At 42.0% G+C, this 20,255-nt stretch overlaps 1 protein-coding gene and 2 long non-coding RNA genes across 7 annotated transcripts in view; 2 read left to right on the top strand and 1 right to left on the bottom strand.

Annotated features, from left to right (window-relative positions):
- LOC309843809 overlaps positions 1-1,287 on the bottom strand; it is a 62,239-nt gene extending 60,952 nt beyond the window's left edge. Inside the window, exon 1 of the long non-coding RNA XR_014300354.1 lies at positions 433-1,287. This is a non-coding gene — a long non-coding RNA (uncharacterized lncRNA). The remainder of the gene's footprint in view (positions 1-432) is intronic.
- Positions 448-12,567, top strand: CDCA7 (cell division cycle associated 7). 4 transcript variants are annotated; one of them, XM_082689630.1, is made up of 10 exons: positions 669-814; positions 3,538-3,663; positions 4,081-4,317; positions 6,907-7,143; positions 7,442-7,519; positions 8,695-8,892; positions 9,437-9,574; positions 10,151-10,300; positions 10,736-10,872; positions 11,219-12,567. In XM_082689630.1, the coding sequence occupies exons 1-10, from the start codon at positions 794-796 to the stop codon at positions 11,247-11,249; spliced, it is 1,353 nt and encodes a 450-aa protein (XP_082545756.1). In that variant the 5' UTR covers positions 669-793; the 3' UTR covers positions 11,250-12,567. The 4 variants fall into 4 exon arrangements, with proteins under 4 accessions (XP_082545757.1, XP_082545758.1, XP_082545756.1 ...); XM_082689629.1 differs by having other exon boundaries at positions 8,692-8,892; XM_082689631.1 differs by lacking the exon at positions 4,081-4,317 and having other exon boundaries at positions 448-814; positions 8,692-8,892.
- A 2,461-nt stretch (positions 12,568-15,028) lies between these two features.
- The window catches only part of LOC309843802, a 56,636-nt gene continuing 51,409 nt past the window's right edge, over positions 15,029-20,255 (top strand). For both annotated transcript variants that reach the window (XR_014300347.1, XR_014300348.1), the window contains exon 1: positions 15,029-15,112. This is a non-coding gene — a long non-coding RNA (uncharacterized lncRNA). The remainder of the gene's footprint in view (positions 15,113-20,255) is intronic.

The raw sequence follows: 20,255 nt of genomic DNA, 5'->3' as shown, positions 1-20,255 counted from the left end.
TAATAGTCTTCAGCTTCTATCCGCAACAGATAAATATTAAAGCCTGTCTGATCCCGCAGATAAGTGTTTACTAATGGCAGCACCTTTTGGTCCTAATTTAAAACCCACAAGTCTTCTGTAAAACAACAACGCGGCTTCCTGTGCTTTCTGAAAAGAAACATCAAGATCTAACTCATTTGATTGCTGCAGATAATGATGTGGTTGCCAGATAAGAGGTGCCACACTCAGGGACATTGACTGGACTAATAAAGGGGGGAATTCGTGCTTAATTCTGGATTTTTATGTTGAATAATGTACACCGCACGCCGCAAGGACAGTGATAAACCCGCAAGACTCTCGGGCGCTGCTCTCCATTAGCCCGCAACTCGACTTTTCCACTCCCAGCCCGGGAATTCATGCAAATCAGCCTGCTAACCCCGGGGCAATACGAACCGCTTTCGCGCCATTCGCTCAGGACCGTGCAGCCACGTAAAAAGAACGTCCTAGAGCCCCCAAAGCGCTGCTTTTCTAAGACGGACTTTAGGGTACTCCAAGGCTGCGACTTGAGGCTACAATATTTTGGGGGTCGCTTTTTTCCCCGGTGCGGAGAGGGTCTCGCGCCGGGGCTGGAGGTTACCACAGCTTGCAGGACCTGCGCCCCAACGCGGGAAAGCCGGCCAGAGCCCCGCCCCTCCGGGCCCGGGTCTGCGCGCCCCGCCTGCTGCAGCTCCGGCTTCTTCGGCTCTGCGGGACCGCGGCTCGCGGTGCTTCGCTCTCCAGTCCCAGAGCGCCGGCCTGGGCGCCAGCCGCCAGCATGGACGCTCGGCGCGTGCGGGTAAGCGCTAGGCTGCTGAATCCGAGGGGCGGGTGCGGTGGGTGCTGGGCGCGGGCCAAGTCCTTCTAACTCCGCGGACCGAGTGCTCCTTATCCACCGGTGGCGGTCCTGGGCGGCGCCCCTGTAGGCAAGCCCCAGATTTTATGCATTTCGCGTAATTCGGAGCCCGGGGCTGACCCCGCTGGGCGTGCGCCCCAGGCGCGCTGGCGGTCGGAGATTTGAGCAGTTTTCAGGTGGGTTGGCACTCCCGGGAACCCGAAGCCACGTGCGCCTGAAGTGCACGTGTGCTCTGGGCCGGACAGCGGCTGGAGCTGGCTGGTCCCCCATTGTGTCTGCCGGCCGGAGCCCGGGTGTAGGGGAGCGCCTCCTGCCCTGCTCCCTGGGGGCTTTGCCCTGCAGCCTTGCAGCCCTTTCCAGCGTGCAGCTTGCGGGCGGGTGCGTGGCTCGCTGCGGCAACACCTAGCGCACTGGGGCGGGGGGGGGGGCGCGCTTTGGAAGCGCTCCCGGCGGGATTTTGCGCCTGCCGCACTAGCTTCGGCTTTCTAACCGCTGAGGATCGGTGGGCTTGAAGTTTAAAGGTCTCGCAAAATGGTCTCTTTAGGACTTGGGTGCGCCCATGGAGGGTAGGCATCTCTAGTTCTGGGCGGCGATGAAGGGCATTTGAAGGACCCGGTGGTCCAAACTGTTCGCAGACCATTTGCTCGTTTCCCACTCCACCCACCAGCCTTACTCGCAGCTGCAGGACGTTGCCCTGAATGGAACGTTACATTTTGCTCTAACGGAAACTGAAACGTAGGGTCTACTCCAGGAGATGTTAGAAGATGGGGGTTGGGTGGAAAGGAAGAGTGTGACCTGCTTAAAATAAATAAAGAGTGACACACGTGGGGAGGCTGTGGTTCCAGTGGGGGGGGTGGGGCGTGCTGGGGGCGTGGCTTCAGAGAAATAGCGCTTGGGTGTAACCCGGCATTGGCTTTTAGGTTGGAGAAAGCCTTGTGTAACAGGACTTGGAATCTGACGTGCCTGGGCTCCAGTTTGGGGCATCCTGTTAGGAGTAGTCCACTTAACCCCTCACGCCTCAGCTTCCCCGTTTGTTAGGTGGGAATAATGATAGCACCTTTCTTGCAAGGAATTAAACGTAATGTGAAAACATGCTTAGTGCCTGGCACGAATAAAACACCTGCTTAGTGGTATTAGTTATTACCTTCCTGCCAGAGAAGTTAATCTCAACCATGACCATTTGCCTTTTCCTACGTCTTTTCCTCTAAAACATGCATTTGCCTGCTAACTAACTCTTGCCATGTGCTAACGTATTAAAGCCCAGCTATGTTTTCCTGTCAACTTCCAGTAGACTGCCTCCCTTGAGGCTGTCCTGGGCCTCTGACTGCTTGTAGGTAGATTGATAAGTAAATTGCTCCAGTTGTGCAAGGATCATTGATGTCCTAGGAGATTACAGAATTGGATTCTCCTTCCAGCTGTGTCATCTCGGGCACTCTGTTTCACCTCCCTGGATCCTTGAATTTCCTCACCTGGAAAATGGGGTGCTTGTGAGAGCCCTTTTAATAGGTGATAGCATTACCTACGTCACATTTTTCTGCCTTTCTAAAAGGACAAAAGACATGATCATTTTATTTGCAAGAGATTGAAATCAAGTGCATAGTGTTAAGTGTAGGAGGAAGGTCGAGTATGTGCTTTCCACCTGACACCTCACATCTTGGCTTTATTTTGTGGGGCCCATAGCAGAGCATGTCTTTCAAAGTTTTCAGTATGAGGAGTCATTTCTATTGTGTGACTGTATTTAAGAAAATTAAAACACAGGAACTAAAAACACATAGGTCTCATTAAATGTTAAGAAATGCCAGAAATTGCTGTCTTTATCTTGAGATAGATGCTAATTGCATTTTCTGATGAGCAAAGCCAGGCTGTTTGGTGCTTATGAACAAGTAACCTAGGAGTAATTTGTGACTTACAGAAGGACTTCTAAAAACTTAAAAGAGTGGTATAGCAAGGAGACTTCAGAAAGAGCTGAATGTCATGCCGGGCTGGTAGAATGCTGAGGTGGAATCAGGCATTCTACCTGGGTTTAGAGTGCTATTTGACCCTTAACTTGCCTCCTTGTATGTTTGTTCACTTGATTTGTAAGGACCTTTGCTGAAATCACTATACCCCTCTTGGTTAGAGCAGAACCAGCTTGAAAGCCTGCCATCTTGAAGTAGAGGTGCTAGCCAGTTTTTGTAGTTTGGGAAATTAGCATCACAGTACACAGCCCAAAGCTTATATAAAAAGACCTCATTAGCTTGATTTTTGGCTGAGGGAGAGAAATCACTCTACCATTTTGTACTTTTGAAATTTCCTTTTGGAAGTCCAATCTAATCTTCTTAATAGGCAGGTTTTAGGAGGTTGGTATTAAACCCCTTGGGAACTCCATATCACACATTCTGCTTGGTGGGAAGAGAGGTGGGCAGTGAGGTAGTTCTATAGATGTTTAATTGAATTGATGTCCTTAAGGACATCAATTAACAATAATTCCTTCAAAGGGGTCCCCTTTTAAGATTTTACCAGGTTTTGAAAATATTTTTATAGCATTTGCAAATCCTCCTTTTACTATGTAGGGTATAAGAAATGGATATATCTACTCTGTTGTTTGAACTACTAAACTCAAAAATGATGTCTTCAGTTAGTGTAGTAAGCGCCCGACTTAATAGCATTGCCATTTTCACTTGCAGCAAAAGGATCACGGAGTAAAGAAGAATGTAAAGAAATTTAGATATGTGAAGTTGATTTCCATGGAAACATCATCATCCTCTGATGACAGTTGTGACAGCTTTGCTTCTGATAATTTTGCAAACACGGTAAGTGCTGCCTGAGAATAAACAGAATTGAGTCTGCAGTGCCCACAGTGCCCCAAATGCTTTGTGCGTGATTAAAACCGCTTGCTTTTTGCCTGCATTTCTATACAGCCGCTGGAAAATACAGTATGCATTGTAATTTCATTTCACTTTTTGCTGTGGTTCTAGGTAGTAATTGTTGGAGGTAGATTAGCTACTTATTCTATCTTTTTGAAATGTCGCCTAACCTAACATGCCTGATGATTTGCCATAACAACTCAGAAATCATTTGTAAACCTCTGAACCATTTTTCTTTGTAACAAAAGCTGTTCTCTTGTAGTGCACTTGTAAATGTGATTTGCTCTCTGCACGGTTTATGGAAAATTGGTTCTTGAAAAAGGGGAAAAAATGCACAACCACATTTATTTATTTATTTTACAGAAACCTAAATTCAGGTCAGATATCAGTGAAGAACTGGCAAATGTTTTTTATGAGGACTCTGATAATGAATCTTTCTGCGGCTTTTCAGAAAGTGAGGTGCAAGATGTATTAGACCATTGCGGATTTTTACAGAAATCAAGGCCAGATGTCACTAAAGAACTGGCCAGTATTTTTCATGCCGACTCTGACGATGAATCATTTTGCGGTTTCTCAGAGAGTGAGATACAGGATGGAATGGTGAGTTTGAGAACCCATGTCAAGAAGTACGGTACATTTACAGGCATGACATACTTGGTTAAAAATTTTTTTTTTCTCATAATTTTCATTTTAGTCATGCCAGAAGATTTTGTTGACCTTTTTAAAATTTTAAGAGTTGTTTTCTTCTTTATGTCCTACAATGGTTTTTACTAATGTAGTCCTACTTGTAAAGCTTGAACATTTTGTAGGCTCTGAAATTCTTGGGAACTGGGAAGAGAAAATTGGCCAAACTCCAGATTTCTGTTGCCACAGAAATCTAGCCTGATTGACGGGAATCCCATATGTCCTCAAGATTAGCTATATTCCTGTTTTAAGTTCCAGTGCCCAGCCCAGTATTGGCTCAGCCTGGAGCAGGCCTTTGGTAAATGCTGGTTCCTGTGGTGGACCTAGACCTCATTCAGAAAAACTTGTGATGACTCATTTTCAGGAGTTCAAGTGCACGGAATGACAGGGTCCTTCTTGCTTTCACCTGTGCTCCTTGGCTGCCTTTTCTTGTGCACGCTGCTTTACCTTTAACCTCTGCTGTTCTGCTCAGGCCACTGCTGCTGCTGCTGCATCTTGGTCCCGCTCTCCCTGAGCATACTATTTAGTTCTGCAGACTCTGGTTAGCGGGACTGTCTCAACAAAGGAAGCAGTGTGTCAACTTAACAGTCAGTGTATGCTCTTCAGCTCACTGGTCTGATGGGGAGCCAGTCCCAGGGACCACAACGATGCTGCCATAAGTGGGAGCATCTGGCCAAGGAGTGTTTATCACCGTCTGACTTGGTGGTAATGTAGCATTGCCTGTCTAAAAAGGGATGGTGGTCCAAAGCAGTGCAGACTGGAGTCCTTGCAGGGGCTGATCTGTACGTCTGCATGTGACCTAAACATTGTTTAGGTCTTACATCCCACTAGCCTGAGTCATTTCTGGGCACTATTTCCATTCTTTGTAGATGCTGTTTGTTTTAATTAATAAGATACCAATCGATTCAAAGTCTTAAGAACCCATAAAAGTTTTGTCATTTTTTCCTCATCAGGCACACTAAAAGTACATGAAGAATACTAGAAATTGTGCAGGTTTTAGACATGTTTGAATGTTTAAAAAAAAAAAATCCAGTGGCTATTCCATTTCTGGGATTTTATGGGTGATCTATTTTCTTTTCTCAATCAATTTTTTTTTTCAGCCATCACCACGATCAATTTAGAATATTTTCATCAGCTCCCCAGAAAACCCTTTCCCCCATCAGCATTCACTTCTCATCCTTTCCCAGTACCCTCAGTCAACAATGGACAACCACCAGTCTGTCTGCTGCCATGATAGATTTTCTATTCTGGACACTTCATAGGAATGAAACCATATACTATGCAGTCTTCTGTAACTGACTTCTTTGACTTCATGGGAGATTTCCAAGGTTCTTCCATGTTGTGGCAGGTGCTAGTACCTAATATCTTTTTATTGCTAAATAATAGTTCGTGAATGTACGAAATTTTATTTATCGTCTTCATCAATTGATGGGTTTTGGGGTTGTTTGCACCTTTTGGCTATTGTGAAAAAGCACTGCTATGAACATTCACACAGAAGTTTTTGTGTGGACATAATACTCTCGGAGTATATGTACGAATGAGTCCCGTGGTAACTCTGGCCTTTTAACGAACTGACAGGCTGTCTTCAGCTGCACCTTGTACATTCCTACCAGCAGTGTATGTGGTTCCAGGTTCTCTACATCCTTGCCATACTTGCTATTGATTCAGCTCCACTAGTGGGTAATGAAGCAGTATCTTGTGATTCTGATTCACTTTTCCCTGATGGCTAATTTTACTATATTTTTAATGATGGAATCCCACTTGACTTTGGGAATCTCAAACACTTTTAAGTTTTAAATTTATAGTAAGTAGATTAGAGAGTTACCTCAAGTAGTCAAATTCATAGAGACAGAAAGTAGAATGGTGGTTGCCAGAGGTTGGGGGGAGTGGGGAGTTCGTGTTGAATGGGTGCAGAGTTTTGGGAAGATGAAAAAGTCCTGGGGATCGATGGTGGTGATGGTTGTACAACAGTGCAAATGCCCTTCATGCTACTGAACTGCCAGTTACAAATGGTTAAAATGGTGAATTTCATGTTAGGCTTATTTGCTGCAAATTTTCTAAAGAGTAGATTAGAGCACTGAGGCACCTTTAACATATTTAATGCCAAGCACTGAAACCATGTTTGTGGGAGAACCATGCTTGTTTTTATAGGCATTTTTTTTTTTAATGAGAGATCTATTTTTGAATTAAAAAGGGAGCTGGGATTTTCACATTAACAAAACAAACAAACAAAACAGACTCAGAACCACTGACCTAAGGGCTATGAAGATGGCTTATAAAGAGTGTCTCAGATAGGCTAAAGGAGTTAAATTACCCTGATTATTGTATTTATTATAATTCCTGATTTGTTGCCCAGAGCTGTCAGTTAAACTTGACTATTAAAGTATTCCATTAAAATTTATTTGCTGTCAGTGTCTTTTGTTCAGAAGGGATTTTGTAGTCAGTGGTGCAGCCTGTCCGACAATCAACAAGTCGATAATGACTGCACTGTTCCTGATTCACTAGAGACTGCAGCCAGACCACACTGGCTATAGGACCCGCAGCCAGTGCCGAAGGTCCGGACCCCTCCGGGTGGCCATGAAGTTCCCAACTCAAAACACCAGGGGAGCCACCAACAAAAGAGCAGTGCCCTCCAAGCCCCCTGAGAATTCTGTGACTGATTCCAGTTCTGATTCAGAAGATGAAAATGGAATGAATTTTTTGGAGAAAAGAGCTTTAAATATAAAGCAAAACAAAGCAATGGTAGGTATCCGACTTTGTGCTAACACTAACCCTTCCCACCCTTTCTGTAAGCTGCTCATTGCTCATACCTATGTTCTAAGAATTATTTTCAGTGTAACTGTGAAGTCTTCACAATGTGTGCTTTAAAATGTGCTTCTTTTCCTAAATTAATTTCTCTTTTTTAATCTATCAAAAGTCTTGGTAGATGTGTAAGTGAAATCAGAAACTTAAGACATGCTACTATAATTTCCAGAAGTTGCTTTTTTCTTTAGCAGTTATTCTAAACTAATAATTTCTGTTGAATTTCCTCCCTTTATAGCTTGCAAAACTAATGTCAGAATTAGAAAGCTTCCCTGGCTCATTCCCTGGAAGGCGTTCCCTCCCACGCCCCAGTACAGTAAGTATAAATCCTTGTTTATATTACAGTATTTTGGACAGGTCTAAGATAGATTTTTTTAATTTTATTTTAAGATTCTATGTATTTACGAGAGAGAGAGAGAGAGAACACTGAGCAGGAGAAGGAGTAGAGGAGAGTGAGAAGCTGACTCCCTGCTGTGCAGGGAGCCCAAGGCCCAGGCTCCATCCTAGGACTCCAGCTGAAGGCAGCCGCTTAACCACCTGAGCCACCTAGGCACCCCTAGATTTATTATTTTCAAATCCAGTTTCCTTATTTTGTGTAGTCCTCCAGACAAAGAAGTAGAGAAAACTTAACAGATCTCTGGGACCTCTTCTGTGCAAGCTAGGGCCGGTGTGGCCTCTCCAAGCCATGCTTCTGCAGAGCTTAATCTTTTAAACTTTTTAACTTTAATTTTTTAAACTTTTAAACTTTTTAAACTCTTTTTTAGAGTTTAACTCTTTTTTTTGTCTGGCTATTTCTCTCCTTCCCTACTGGGACTAAGCCCCTCAAGGGCAGGGAGTAAAGACTGAATTTTTTTTTTTTTTTTCTGTATCCCGCATTAGGATATTCCTTCTACATGGTAGATAAGTAATAATAGAGGTTTTTAATAACTGAGCATGAGAGATAAAAAAGGAAAAGACAATTTTTTAAACACGTCATGGCCTAATATATGTGATTATCTTCTGAGGAATTTAGCTGGTACAACTAAGGGGAGATGGATGTGTCTGCTGTGGTACAACAGGGAAGAATTCCTTTCCCCACCTCTCCCTGAGGAGAAGGAAAGAGGCAAGCAAGGAACGGAAGAAGGAAAACCATACATATATTTCTCTCTTGTGCCATGTAGAAATATTGAGTATGTTTCAGGGCTCTCTCTTGTGCCATTGTAGAAAGGTTTTTTTTTTGTTTTGTTTTTTGGGGTTTTTTTGGAAAATGAGATCTGTTCTTAAGTGGAGGAATAAAAGGATCATCTCTCAGTCTGAGAGGAATGGCTTGGTGTTAGCAGAATTACAACAGCTGTATCATTTCGGGGCTCACTTTCCGTGCATTATGGAAAGGACAGAGGATTAGTAAATGGAGCTCTCGTTTTACTTAAATAAAAATGTTTTTAAGGAGAAGGTGCCACTTCTCTTCATTCTGGATTAAATGGGTTGCATCACATGTGTTTTACTTAGCAGTCAAAGACACCGCGCAGGCGTACATTCCCAGGTGTTGCTTCCAGGAGAAACCCTGAACGAAGAGCTCGTCCTCTTACCAGATCAAGGTCCCGGATCCTTGGGTCCCTTAGTGCTCTACCCACAGAGGAGGAAGAGGAAGAGGAGGAGGATAAGTACATGCTGGTGAGGAAGAGGAAAACCATGGACAGCTACATGGATGTGAGTTTTCCACATTTTATGCTTGCTCTTCTGTTGGCCCAGTATCCAACACACAACACAAGGACCCACACAGCCTCAAAACCAGATGACCTGTTATAAACCTTCTCAAATCATTCAGAATTGTTAATGTCCTATAACTTATTTGTGTATTATTAGTGGGTGAGAAGATCAAAGCTTGCTTGCTTTTTTTTTTTTTTTTTTTTTAAGATTTTAATTTTAAGTACTCTCTGCATCCAACATGGGGCTCAAATTTATAACCCCAAGATCAAGAGTCACATGCTCTACCAACTGAGCCACCCAGGCGCCGCACCCCCTGCAACTTTGATTTCAAGATTTTATTTTTAAGTGGCCAAAGCTTTTCTTCAGCTTCTCTTTCCATGGTGTCCCATTATCTTTAGTAAACTTAACAACTTGCTCCTTCTCCATAAGCTCTCAGAAAGATTTCTAGGTTGAATTCTTTGTGAAGAAATTACAGATCCTGTATCTGGGATTCAGAGCTGGAAAGAGCCAGTAGGGGCACCATTCTGTGATTTTTGTCATGCAGGAAGAGGACATGCCCAGAAGTCGTCGTGCCGGATCCATGACCCTTCCGCATATAATTCGCCCCGTGGAAGAAATCACAGAGGAAGAGCTGGAGAACATCTGCAACAACTCTCGGGAGAAGATCTATAACCGTTCATTGGTACAAAGCTCTATACGTTTCATCTGTGAACATGAACATCTGTGAGAGAAAAGATAGCTTCTATCCTTAGAGTGTTGCTAATGTTAAAGGTCTTAGCATATGGGATACTATTCCTGTGTGTTTTTTCACATAAGGAGAGTATTTTTAGCATCCTTGGGATACACATCTCTTAGTCTGCAGGAGTAGTATTTGCTTAATAAGCCTTTGGTAGTATTTGATCTTTTAATTTAGAAATGGATTCAATATCTATTTACTGTGTATGTGTCTACATACACAAGTGCTAGGATATCATGGTGTGCTAAAAATAAAGATTTGGGTATGGTTTTTTGCAAAAGATATTTTCTTGCAGAAAACTAATTTTGATAATATTAACTGCTGCATCTGCCGACTGAATGAAATCACCATACTTGATTTATTTTTCCTGCCGTTGGCATACCCATGTGTATATAATTTGACATAGGATTGAAGGACTAATTGTCAAGACCCCATATACAAAGAAGGATATTCTTTATGTCATTTTTCTATACAGAAAGCGGTGTTCTGTTCTTTTTTCCCATCTTCTTTCCCTATTTGTAGGGATCCACTTGTCATCAATGCCGCCAAAAAACTATTGATACCAAAACAAACTGCAGAAACCCAGAGTGCTGGGGTGTTCGAGGCCAATTCTGTGGTCCCTGCCTTCGAAACCGCTACGGTGAAGAGGTCAAGGATGCTCTGCTGGATCCAGTAGGTGCCCTGAAGGGTGGTCCTGTGGGCTTGAAGGTCAGCCATGAGTAGAAAGGGCCAAAAAGGTTAACAGGGAAAGGATGGAGCCCTTATTGTTTTGGGGTGCACGTTTCAGGGGAGGCTGATGAATTCATAGTGTTAGTGCTGGATAAGTATGAGGTCCCCCGCCCCCCTCGGAGTGCATGGTTGGGACCCGGCCATTCAAGGGAAATTGACTCTACCCCTGCTAGTTGCTGTGTAACCTCTGCTGGATTTCCTAAGAAGTATCAGGAGGACTAATGGAAATTAATCCTATTAAGCTTTTCACTGTTACTTTAAAAAAAATTTTTTTTTTAATGCAATTGATGATGCCTCTTTTAGAGTTTAAATAAGAATGGATAAGTAAGGGGAGGAAAGTAAGACTGGATTTAACTGTGCGTTTTCACAATTCTTCAGAACTGGCACTGCCCGCCTTGCCGCAGGATCTGCAACTGCAGTTTCTGCCGGCAGCGAGACGGGCGGTGTGCGACCGGGGTCCTCGTGTATCTAGCCAAATACCATGGCTTTGGGAATGTGCACGCTTACTTGAAAAGGTAAACGGCCGGCTTTTCTCTCTTCCCCACCGAAATCGTACATTCATGTGTGTGTCTTAATAAAAAGATGTAAGAAGTGAGAGCAGTGGTTGTCTCCAGGTGGTGAGGACTGCAGGTTTTGACCGGACAGGGGCATACTGGGAGTCTTCGAATGTTGGAAATGTTTTCTGTCTTCCTCTGGGTGGTGGTGACGTATGCGTGAAAATGCCCATTGTATGCTTCAGATGTGTGCACTTAACTGTATATACTGTAGCTCAAGGAAAACATTTTGAAAACTGAATTTGGCTTTTCAAAGAAATTTCTTAGGTTGAAAACCATATCCTGACCTGTTCCTTCTCTCTTTCAGTCTGAAACAGGAATTCGAAATGCAAGCATAGCATTTGGAAGATCCACTCTCCACCTTTTACTGCGCCGATCTTCCTAAAGTTACTGGTTTAGTCACGTGATTGCAACCCGCGAGTTAAGAATTTTGATGATCAGTTTTATAGGAAATGCAAATCAAGTTAATCTCATTAGACCCACGTGTCTCTGAGCATCACTGAGGTATATCGCTAGCTATACTTCGCCCTTCTGCAGTTCCTCCTTTGCTTCCCCCCAACACACCCCATACCATCCCCCTTTCTTTCCAGTGGTTCTCTCCCACCATTTTGTTTCCGAATTCTCTTTAAATGGCAATTATAGGAAAGCATGTTTGATTTAATTGGCATCAAAATAGCCCTGGAATCCACCCATAAAACCAAGCACTTAGAAACACAGTAGTAATGTTAGCTAACTACATCTATTGAATTCCAGAGAACAGCCCTCTAACTTGTTTACGAGAAAGCAGTATAATTTTAGATTTAGCGTTCACACTAGTTGATGTTTTTTTAACGGAATCAAGGCACACAAGTCTTAAAACCATGTGGAAAAATTGGGTAATTGTTGGAAAGTGGAGTACATTACTTTGGATGCCTCTCATGAGACTATTCCATGTTTTGTGCTTCTTGTACAAGTTGTCCTGGGTGAGACGTAGTTGCTGCTGCTTTCTTCCACTACAAGGTTAAGTGATGCATCTGGATCTCGCAGTTACCACCCCCAAGGTCCAAGGGCAGGGCTCTATTCAAAATCATTGTAGAAAAGACATCCCAGGGAGTTAGGAGAGTGAGGCTTCAGGAATAGGCTGGCTTGAATTCATGCTGTAAAACTTCAGCATAACAATAGTTTGCCAAGTTTATTTTGGTTATATGTAAGGTGTTTCAAAGTAATTCCTGATCGTTTTGCGTGGAAAATTAATAGTGATACAAGTCTACTTACTACTCCTAGTCTTGGCAGTGTTTGCTTTCTTGAAGTTATAAACTAGGCACAGGGTTCATGTTCAGCTTCTAAGCACTTTTATAACAATGAGAAGTGCCTTTTTAGAACTGGGTGACTTTCCACAGTTAGTTAACTTGACATCTCTGCCCTTTTAGTTTTCTGGGCAGGTATCAAGAGTTGTGCCCCACACCCCTCTCCTTTTGCATTAATCAAACCGTTTGGTAGAGGCAGAATCTTAAGTGTTTGTGTGTCCATTTTCTTTGCATGTGCAGCCTTTCGCTGTGTGGTTTCAGTGTTTGGTGCCTAATTGGACATTGAATCAATAAATGTAAATAGAGCTTTTGATTTGTAATGCTTTTATACAAAGTTTTTTTTATTTTGATAATAAAACATTCTATTCTAGCTTGTCTGCTTTTTTTTTATTCTTTAATACTCATTGTTACTGGATTGACTCCTATTTTTTTCCCTCGTATTTAAACAAAAGACCATATCTACCTTTTGACATAAGTTTCTGGAGGTCAAGATCCAGCTCTTTTGAACAGGACCTAGCTTGGTGATATAACCAACCGTAGCTGTGATCAGAAAATCAGCCGAGACAGCTACATCCCAAGATAGAAAATAATAAAAGCTCATGAGGTTTTATAATACTGTTTTCCTTCACCATTTGCTAACCCAAAATCAAGCCAGGTATTGTGAAATCACAATACCTGGCTTGATTTTATCAACCATTTGAATATCTAAGGCATGCTGTACCTCGAGGCCTGTTCCAGGACTGAGAAAAGCAAAAGACAAAAAAAAAAGCATGGTCTAAAAGCTCTCATAATCCAGTTTAGACCAGAATTGGCAAACTCTAGCCTGTGGGTCAGATCCTACCATAGCTGAATTCACATGGCACTTGTACCAAGTATTATATTTTTAGAAAGTTGTTAAAAAAAAAAAAAAGCAAATGGCACTATGGCCCACAAAGCCTAAAATGTTGACGATCTGGCAATTCACTGTAGGTTTACGGACATATGCTCTAGGCTTATCTCAGAAATCCTGTTCACTCCCACATATTCGGGAAAGATGAAACTATATGAAGTTACACAAACTGGTGTTCTGGATAGATACAGAAGGAACAGGTATGCTAATAAACTTGGGAATCTTAACCCAAATTCTAATTCAACCCATTTTTAGGGAGGTAATTGGGAAGGTTAAATTTGGGGGAGTTTGGAAAATTGATGGCTGTTGGGAACATTTTTGGCGTTAACCATGGTTTGTTGTTGTTTTTAAGATTTTATTATTTGAGGGAGAGCAGAAGAGGGCAGCAGGAGAAGCGGACTTTGCCTAGCAGGGAGCCCAGTATGGAACTTCATCCTGGGACTTCAGGATCATGACCTGAGCCAAAGGCAGTCACTTAACCAGTTGAGCCACCCAGGCCACCAGCATTACCATGTTTTAATATGAAGTGGAACTAATGTGGTTCAAAAATAGTGACTTAGCAGCAGCTGATTCTGAGACACCCTTAAAGGGTTGACAGACTAGTGGAGGAACTAAAAGTTCTGAGTAGGAATGAAGAGAGGAAAAGGCATTTTCTCAGCATCAGGTGTTTTATAGTACTGATGGACCCATGGGTTTTAATAAAGGCTCCCATCTTACAAAAAAGAAACCCATTAGTTGAGCAGTCAGCCGTGCCTCGAGGCCCCGAACTTGATCCCACACACCCCAGTGCAAGCTCCACACACCATCCTTAGGGTTCAAAGAACTTGAATTATAAGAGAAGTCTGTACTGGCTGAGCTGGTCACTTACAGGGGGTGAAGTGGAAGGAGTGCGTGCCTCCAATGCCAGGCCAGCCGAGCTTCACTGGCCTGTAGGTAATGGAGAACCTCCCCAGGTTGCAGCCACTCATCTCGGGGCTTGATACCCACCTGGCTGGGGGTCCTGCTGACCCCAACCTCGCTGCGCACCATCCCCGCGGGACAGGTGGGCCTTAGCTTCCTGGGGCTCCTCTGTGGGCGGCGCCTCTTGTGCCACGCGCAGGCGCTCAGCCTCACAGGTGGCTCCCTTTGCCACCTTGCATGCCCTCAGGACAGCCACCCAGCTTCCCAAAGAGGTGCTGCTCCTTGATGGAATAAGTCCAGGAGCCGGGCCTGAGCAGGTGCATGAGGTGCTGCCGGATCAAGTCCAGAAGCTGGTCAAGGCCCCGGCGGCAGTAGGTGAACTTGAGGGAGGACCGGTGCTGCTTCCGCTCCACTTCCGCCATCTTGTTGGCTTTTCGGAAAAGGAGAGAACTCAAGATTTTTTGATTATTTTTGTGGCTTTTAAGATTTTTATGTATTTATTTGACAGAGAGCTAGAGAAAGCACAACCAGGGGGAGCGGCAGAGGGTGAGGTAGAAGCAAGCTCACCACGGAGGAGGGAACGGAGTGCGGGGCTCTAACCCACACCCCTGTCCCACCCATCACGAGCCGAGCCGAGCCGAGCCGAGCCGAGCCGAGCCGAGCCGAGCCGAGCCGAGCCAGCGCTTAATGGACTGAGTCACCCAGGAGCCCCAGAGAGAGAACTCAAGTTTTGATAATTAGGTGTGAAGAGTACTTTACAACATTTATTCTCCAGGAACAGTCTTTACACTTGTCTCTCCAGCCTGGGTTCCCGAGGTAGAGAGGCTGTCCACCTTGACCTTCACGGACTAAGGGTTTGAGGAATGGAAGAGTGTAGTCATAGCCTGCAGTGGTTTAATAACGAAGAGGGCCAAAGGCAGTAGGGGACGCTGCAAGAGGGGCATATTTGTGTCTTATTTTGCTTTTAAAAGAAGTGAGAGGGAGCTCTTGATGGCTCAAGGTCAGGTGGAAAATTGGGTTATTTGCATACCAGGGGAATGGAGTAAGAGTTCAGTGCTTTGAAGCGTAGCTGCCAAGTATTAGGTTCTGAGAGGAAAGTGATAGCAAGTCCTGAGGGGAATAAAAGGTGAGCAAATGTTATTTTATCGTAATGTTAACCATACATTTGTGGGGTAGTATCTTAAAGATGAGGAAGTAAATCAGAGAAGTTGAGAAAAATGCCCAATGCCACATAGCTAAAATGTCAGAGCTAAAGGGTTGCTCCAGGGAGAAGGACTTTATCTTTTTTTTTTTTTTTTTAAACTAAGCCGAGCTTGCCTGCCTTAGAAAAGCAGGAGGTGTTAATCAGGTTCTGTCAGTGAGAACAAGGGCAAACTGGGTGCCAAGGTGCCTTTTGCAGAAACTGTTAAGCAGAGGGAGAGGGAAGGTCCGGGAGGGGGCTGAGAGCCTCTGTGGTCAGGGATAGTGGGAAACCCCGGTATTGGATCATCCAGCAGGGACGTTGGCAACTCCTGAGGCTTTCAACGGTAGGGCGGTAGGGCGTTAAATTCCTGTGGGTAGCAGACAACCTTTTAAATAATCACAAGGTTGAGGGAGGCTGAAGAGAAGAGGGGACAAGAACTTGCAAAGGAGGTGTTGCTGAGACAGTGAAGAAGGCACTAAAGCTTGGAGTGGCTGCAAGAAGCTGGGGAATTTGCTTAGAGATGTTGTAAGAAATGGACTCTTGGCTGCAGAGAAAACTGGCATGTTCCAGATACGGGCCTCCATCCACTATAATATCAAGGTGGTGAAAGACTTGTTTGAAAGAGCAAGAAACAAAGGAGACACCATTTAGGGCTAAAAACCACTAAGATTTTGTTTTTTTCAGTCTCCCTTGCATTTTGTTTTATAGGGTAGTATTTCTACTACAGGTACAACTTCTTTAGCATTAAGGAGGTCAAAACATTTTAAATGGCTATCCATTTAATAATTTTTAAATAATATCCACTATTATATGGATGATACATATTTTACTTAAATAGTTTCCAAAATTGGGGTATCTGAATTAATAATCTTTTGCTATTATGAGTAATGTTGTAGTTAAAATAGAGTGCTAGAAAGTAAAGTAACCCTTAGTTACAGTGGTGAAGGAAGGCAATAGCTTAGAAATTTTGGAGAGTGTGGGGCTGTTTTGTAGACCTAAGCTGGTAAACTTGAGTGCTGCACACGGATGGGAGGAGAGGAGGTGAGCTACTTGATTAGATGCCAGAACAAGAGACATGGTTCACTGTAGGTGGACTCCACCTGTAGGATTACAGAAATGCATCGCTAGCCAAATAAGAAGCAATGTTTTATGTAATCCTGTGCCTTGAATTTAAGGAAGTTTATTGGAAGTGTTCACATGAAATTACCTGCTGGTGATGCCTGATTGCGGCAGTGCTCAGTGCAACTTTATAAATATTTGCCAGAGGAAGAAAACTAGAGTTGGTTGAGCACCTCTTAGGTGTTGAGGCACATTGCTCAATACGGTATGTATGTTAGCTTTTCATAGCAGGTGTTTTAGAGATGAAGAGATCCAGTGAGGTTAAGTACCTTCTTTTTTTTTTTTTTAAGATTTTATTTATTTATTTGACAGAGATCACAAGTAGGCAGAGAGGCAGGCAGAGAGAGAGGAGGAAGCAGGCTCCCCGCTGAGCGGAGAGCCCGATGTGGGACTCCATCCCAGGACCCTGGGATCATGACCTGAGCTGAAGGCAGAGGCTTTAACCCATTGAGCCACCCAGGTGCCCCAATAAATAAGAAATCTTAAAAAAACAAAAACACTAGCTTTAAAAAACCAAAAAACTCATGGTTCATTCTGTTTTGACTATATTGCTTTATTCATCCCAGTCCACTGGATTCTGTTTTTGTTGTTTTTTTTTTTTTTAAGATTTATTTGTGTATTTTAGAGAGAGAGTGCGTATAGGACAGAGGTAGAGGGAGAGAATCTCAAGCAGATGCCCCACCGAGCTCAGAGCCCAACGTGGGATTTGATCCCAGGGCTCTGAGATCATAACCTGACCTGAAATCAAGAGTCCCAACTCTTTTGGGGCACCTGGGTGGCTCAGTGGGTTAAGCCTCTGCCTTCGGCTCAGGTCATGATCTCAGGGTCCTGGGATCGAGTCCCGCATCGGGCTCTTTGTTCAGCAGGGAGCCTGCTTCTTCCCCCCTCTCTCTGCCTGCCTCTCTGCCTACTTGTGATCTCTCTCTCTGTCAAATGGATTAATAAAAATCTTTAAAAAAAAAAAAAAAGAGTCCAACTCTCAACCATCTGAGCCATCCAGGCTCATGACTTGATGTCTTGAGTTTGAGCCCCACACTGGGTGTAGAGATTGCTTAAATAAAAATAAAACTTAAAAAGAAAAAAATAAAATACCAGACATTATATGTCATTTGTACATACTTCAGTATATCTAAAAGGTAATGATTCTTTAAAAAAAAAAAATCAAAATGTCATTGTAAAACCTACATAAAATTAACAAGAGCTTCTAAATATCGAAAATGGAAGAGGAGTGCCTCCGTGGCTCAGTTGGTTAAGCCTCTGCCTTCAGCTTAGGTCATGACCCAGGATGGAGCCCCACATCAGGCTCTCTGCTCAGCAAGGAGACTGCTTCTCCCTTTCCCATTCCCTCTGCTTGTGCTCCCTCTCGCTCAGTCAAATAAATAAATAAAATCTTTAAAAAAAAAAAAATGGAGGAGTGCCTAGGTGGCTCAGTCACTTACGCTTCCGACTCTTAATCTCAGGGTTGTAAGTTCAAGTCCCATGTTGGGCTCCATAAAGGCTACAAAAAAAAAGGTATTTTAGGGTACCTGGGTGGCTCAGTTGGTTAAGCATCCAACTCTTGATGTCAGCTCAGATCTTGATCTCTGTGTTGTGACTTCAAACCCCACATTGGGCTTAAAAAGTAAAAATAAATAAATACATATCAAATACAGATTGTTCAACTTTTCACTATCCTACACCCCTCACCCATTTTATATAGTTGTTATAATTTGAATTCAGGAGTCTTAACTCATTTATTTATCTATTTAAAATCTCTCTTAATTCATAGGTTCCCTCTCCCTTTATCCCCCTTGCAGTTTATTTGTTAAAAAAAAAAGATGGTTAATTTTCCTATAGAATTTTCCGCATTTTACTAATCGACCCATGGTCTTATTTAACGTGCTCCTCTTTCTTCTCTGTTAGATTCAGAAACTTGATCTAATTTTGATGCAAAAATACTTCATAGTTAATGTTCTGTACTAACATCAGAAGACTCTTACCATCCTGTTGTCTCCCTTTTTATATTGTTATAGCCACTGATGAACACTTCCTGTGCATTCTCTCTTTCCTTCTTCATTAATCAACTGGAAACATCCCCTAGTGGATGATTTAATTATCCAAGGTAGAGTTTGTACAGAAAAAGCATATTAAGGACTTGATTTGTTGTTTAACCAGTTTTCAGAATCAAAAATTAGGTTTCTGGTATCTTTCAGTGTTGCCTACCAAGGTTTTTGGGAGTTTTGGTGTTGTTTGTTTATTTTTAAGTATCATATGACCTCCTGAATTTTTCAAATATCTAATGTGTTTCAATCCGTTGTAGTTACTTTTCTTATTAATGTCCAATTTTGTCGCAGTGGGAGCCTCTTCAGGTAGACTCCTGAATTCTTCTGATATGACCACAGTGGTTTTTTGATAGTTTCTTTTGTTTTCTGATAAGACAAAATGTTCCAGGCTTACCTTTTACATTTTCTGCTCCAAACCTAGACTCATCATTTCTCCAAAGTGTTTTGTTTTCAAAACACATTTCTTCCTTGTGTATCTGCTATATATCTGTATATTATACATGTACATATATATTATATAATATATATCTATATATATACTATATATATAATATATTACATTATATAAATTATATAAATGTGCTTATATATAAGCAATTACATATTTTAGTATTTATATATTTACTAGTAATATATTAGTAAATCTAGTAAATATTAGTAAATACACAAAAATTAGTAAATTAGTAAATATTAATAAATATACATCTATATGGTTTCAGAATAATATCAATATTATTACAAAAATATAAATCATTTACCGAGAACAGTTTAATATTTTTTTGGTTTGGTCCCCAGTATAAATCATTTGGTACAAATTACTGTTTTAAAAATAATTTGAACACTTCCTCTTTATGTGGTTAAACCACAAACTTAATACTCTGTTAGGTCCATTTGTTTTATTTTGCTTTTGATTTTAAAGACTGCTTTTAAAAAAATTAGGATTTAATTTAGTTTTATAAAGATGTAAAACAATTATATATTTTCAAAGTCAAGCTTACATACATAAAAACTTAAGATTTTTTAGAGAAACTAGATGGTATTTCTGTCCTTTCACCCTGATCCTCTCTCTCTAGGTAAACATTTATAAAATTTTATGACTTTGATTTTCATAAATGTAAGCAAGTATGTCTAAATATTTGTAGCCTCCTCTTGCCATCTCAGATAAATGGCAACATAGTTCTCACTACGTACTTTTTTCTATCTTGCCTCTTTTATTTAACTGTATTTATAGGAGAGAGAAACATTAACTCTACTATCTATAGAATATTGTATAAAGAGTTCTGAAATATACTCACATACATGAGAATTAAACTAACCTTTTAAGTTTCAGACAAAAAGATGTGGAGGAGATTGGTTTTCTCTCCTACTCAGACACCCAAAGACAAACTGTTCTGTAAGTTTATGCTAGGGAAGTCAGTTTCTCTTTTCTTGCATGCTTAGTAGGCCAGCCGTTTCAGCAGGAACTACTGTTTCAGTTTTCTCTTATTTTTATTTGAGTACATGTTCTTAAAAAGACTGATCCTCAAGTTTGTCTTTTAAATTGAATAGCTGTAAATGTTTCTCACTTCTTGAAGACCATATAGTATGGCTTTTAAAAAGGTAATAATCACTGCTGGAGCCTGTCTGAATTTCCAAGACGTGACCAATTTGAGTATCCTAGTGCTTAAGGAGGAAAAATATGTAAATAAAATTCCTTTATGCAAATGTTTCCTGCAATTCTCATTGCCATCCAAATTCTTGTAAATCATGATAAACAGATGCTACTGAACTAAATGACTAAGTAAAATTATGGAGATAGATTCTATTTATCTTATTTTTCAGTGTTGGGGAGGGAGAGAAGGATATTAACTAAATTTTATCTGTCTGCATGATGATTAGGGCAGACACCAAGAACTCTATTAATTGAGTTCAGCAAGGCGAGATGT

This window comes from Mustela nivalis (assembly GCF_964662115.1).
Source record: "Mustela nivalis genome assembly, chromosome: 11".
NCBI lineage: Eukaryota > Metazoa > Chordata > Mammalia > Carnivora > Mustelidae > Mustela > Mustela nivalis.
The sequence above is the reverse complement of the archived record's forward strand: the minus strand, read 5'-3'. Positions and strand labels throughout refer to the sequence as shown.

Bases quoted from the DNA above. Each gene is read 5' to 3' on its own strand.
- CDCA7 (XM_082689629.1), top strand. From the start codon at position 794: ATGGACGCTCGGCGCGTGCGG. The intron at 3,664-4,080 runs GTAAGTGCTGCC...TTTATTTTACAG, and splicing joins CTGATAATTTTGCAAACACG to AAACCTAAATTCAGGTCAGA. The intron at 9,575-10,150 runs GTACAAAGCTCT...CCCTATTTGTAG, and splicing joins AGATCTATAACCGTTCATTG to GGATCCACTTGTCATCAATG.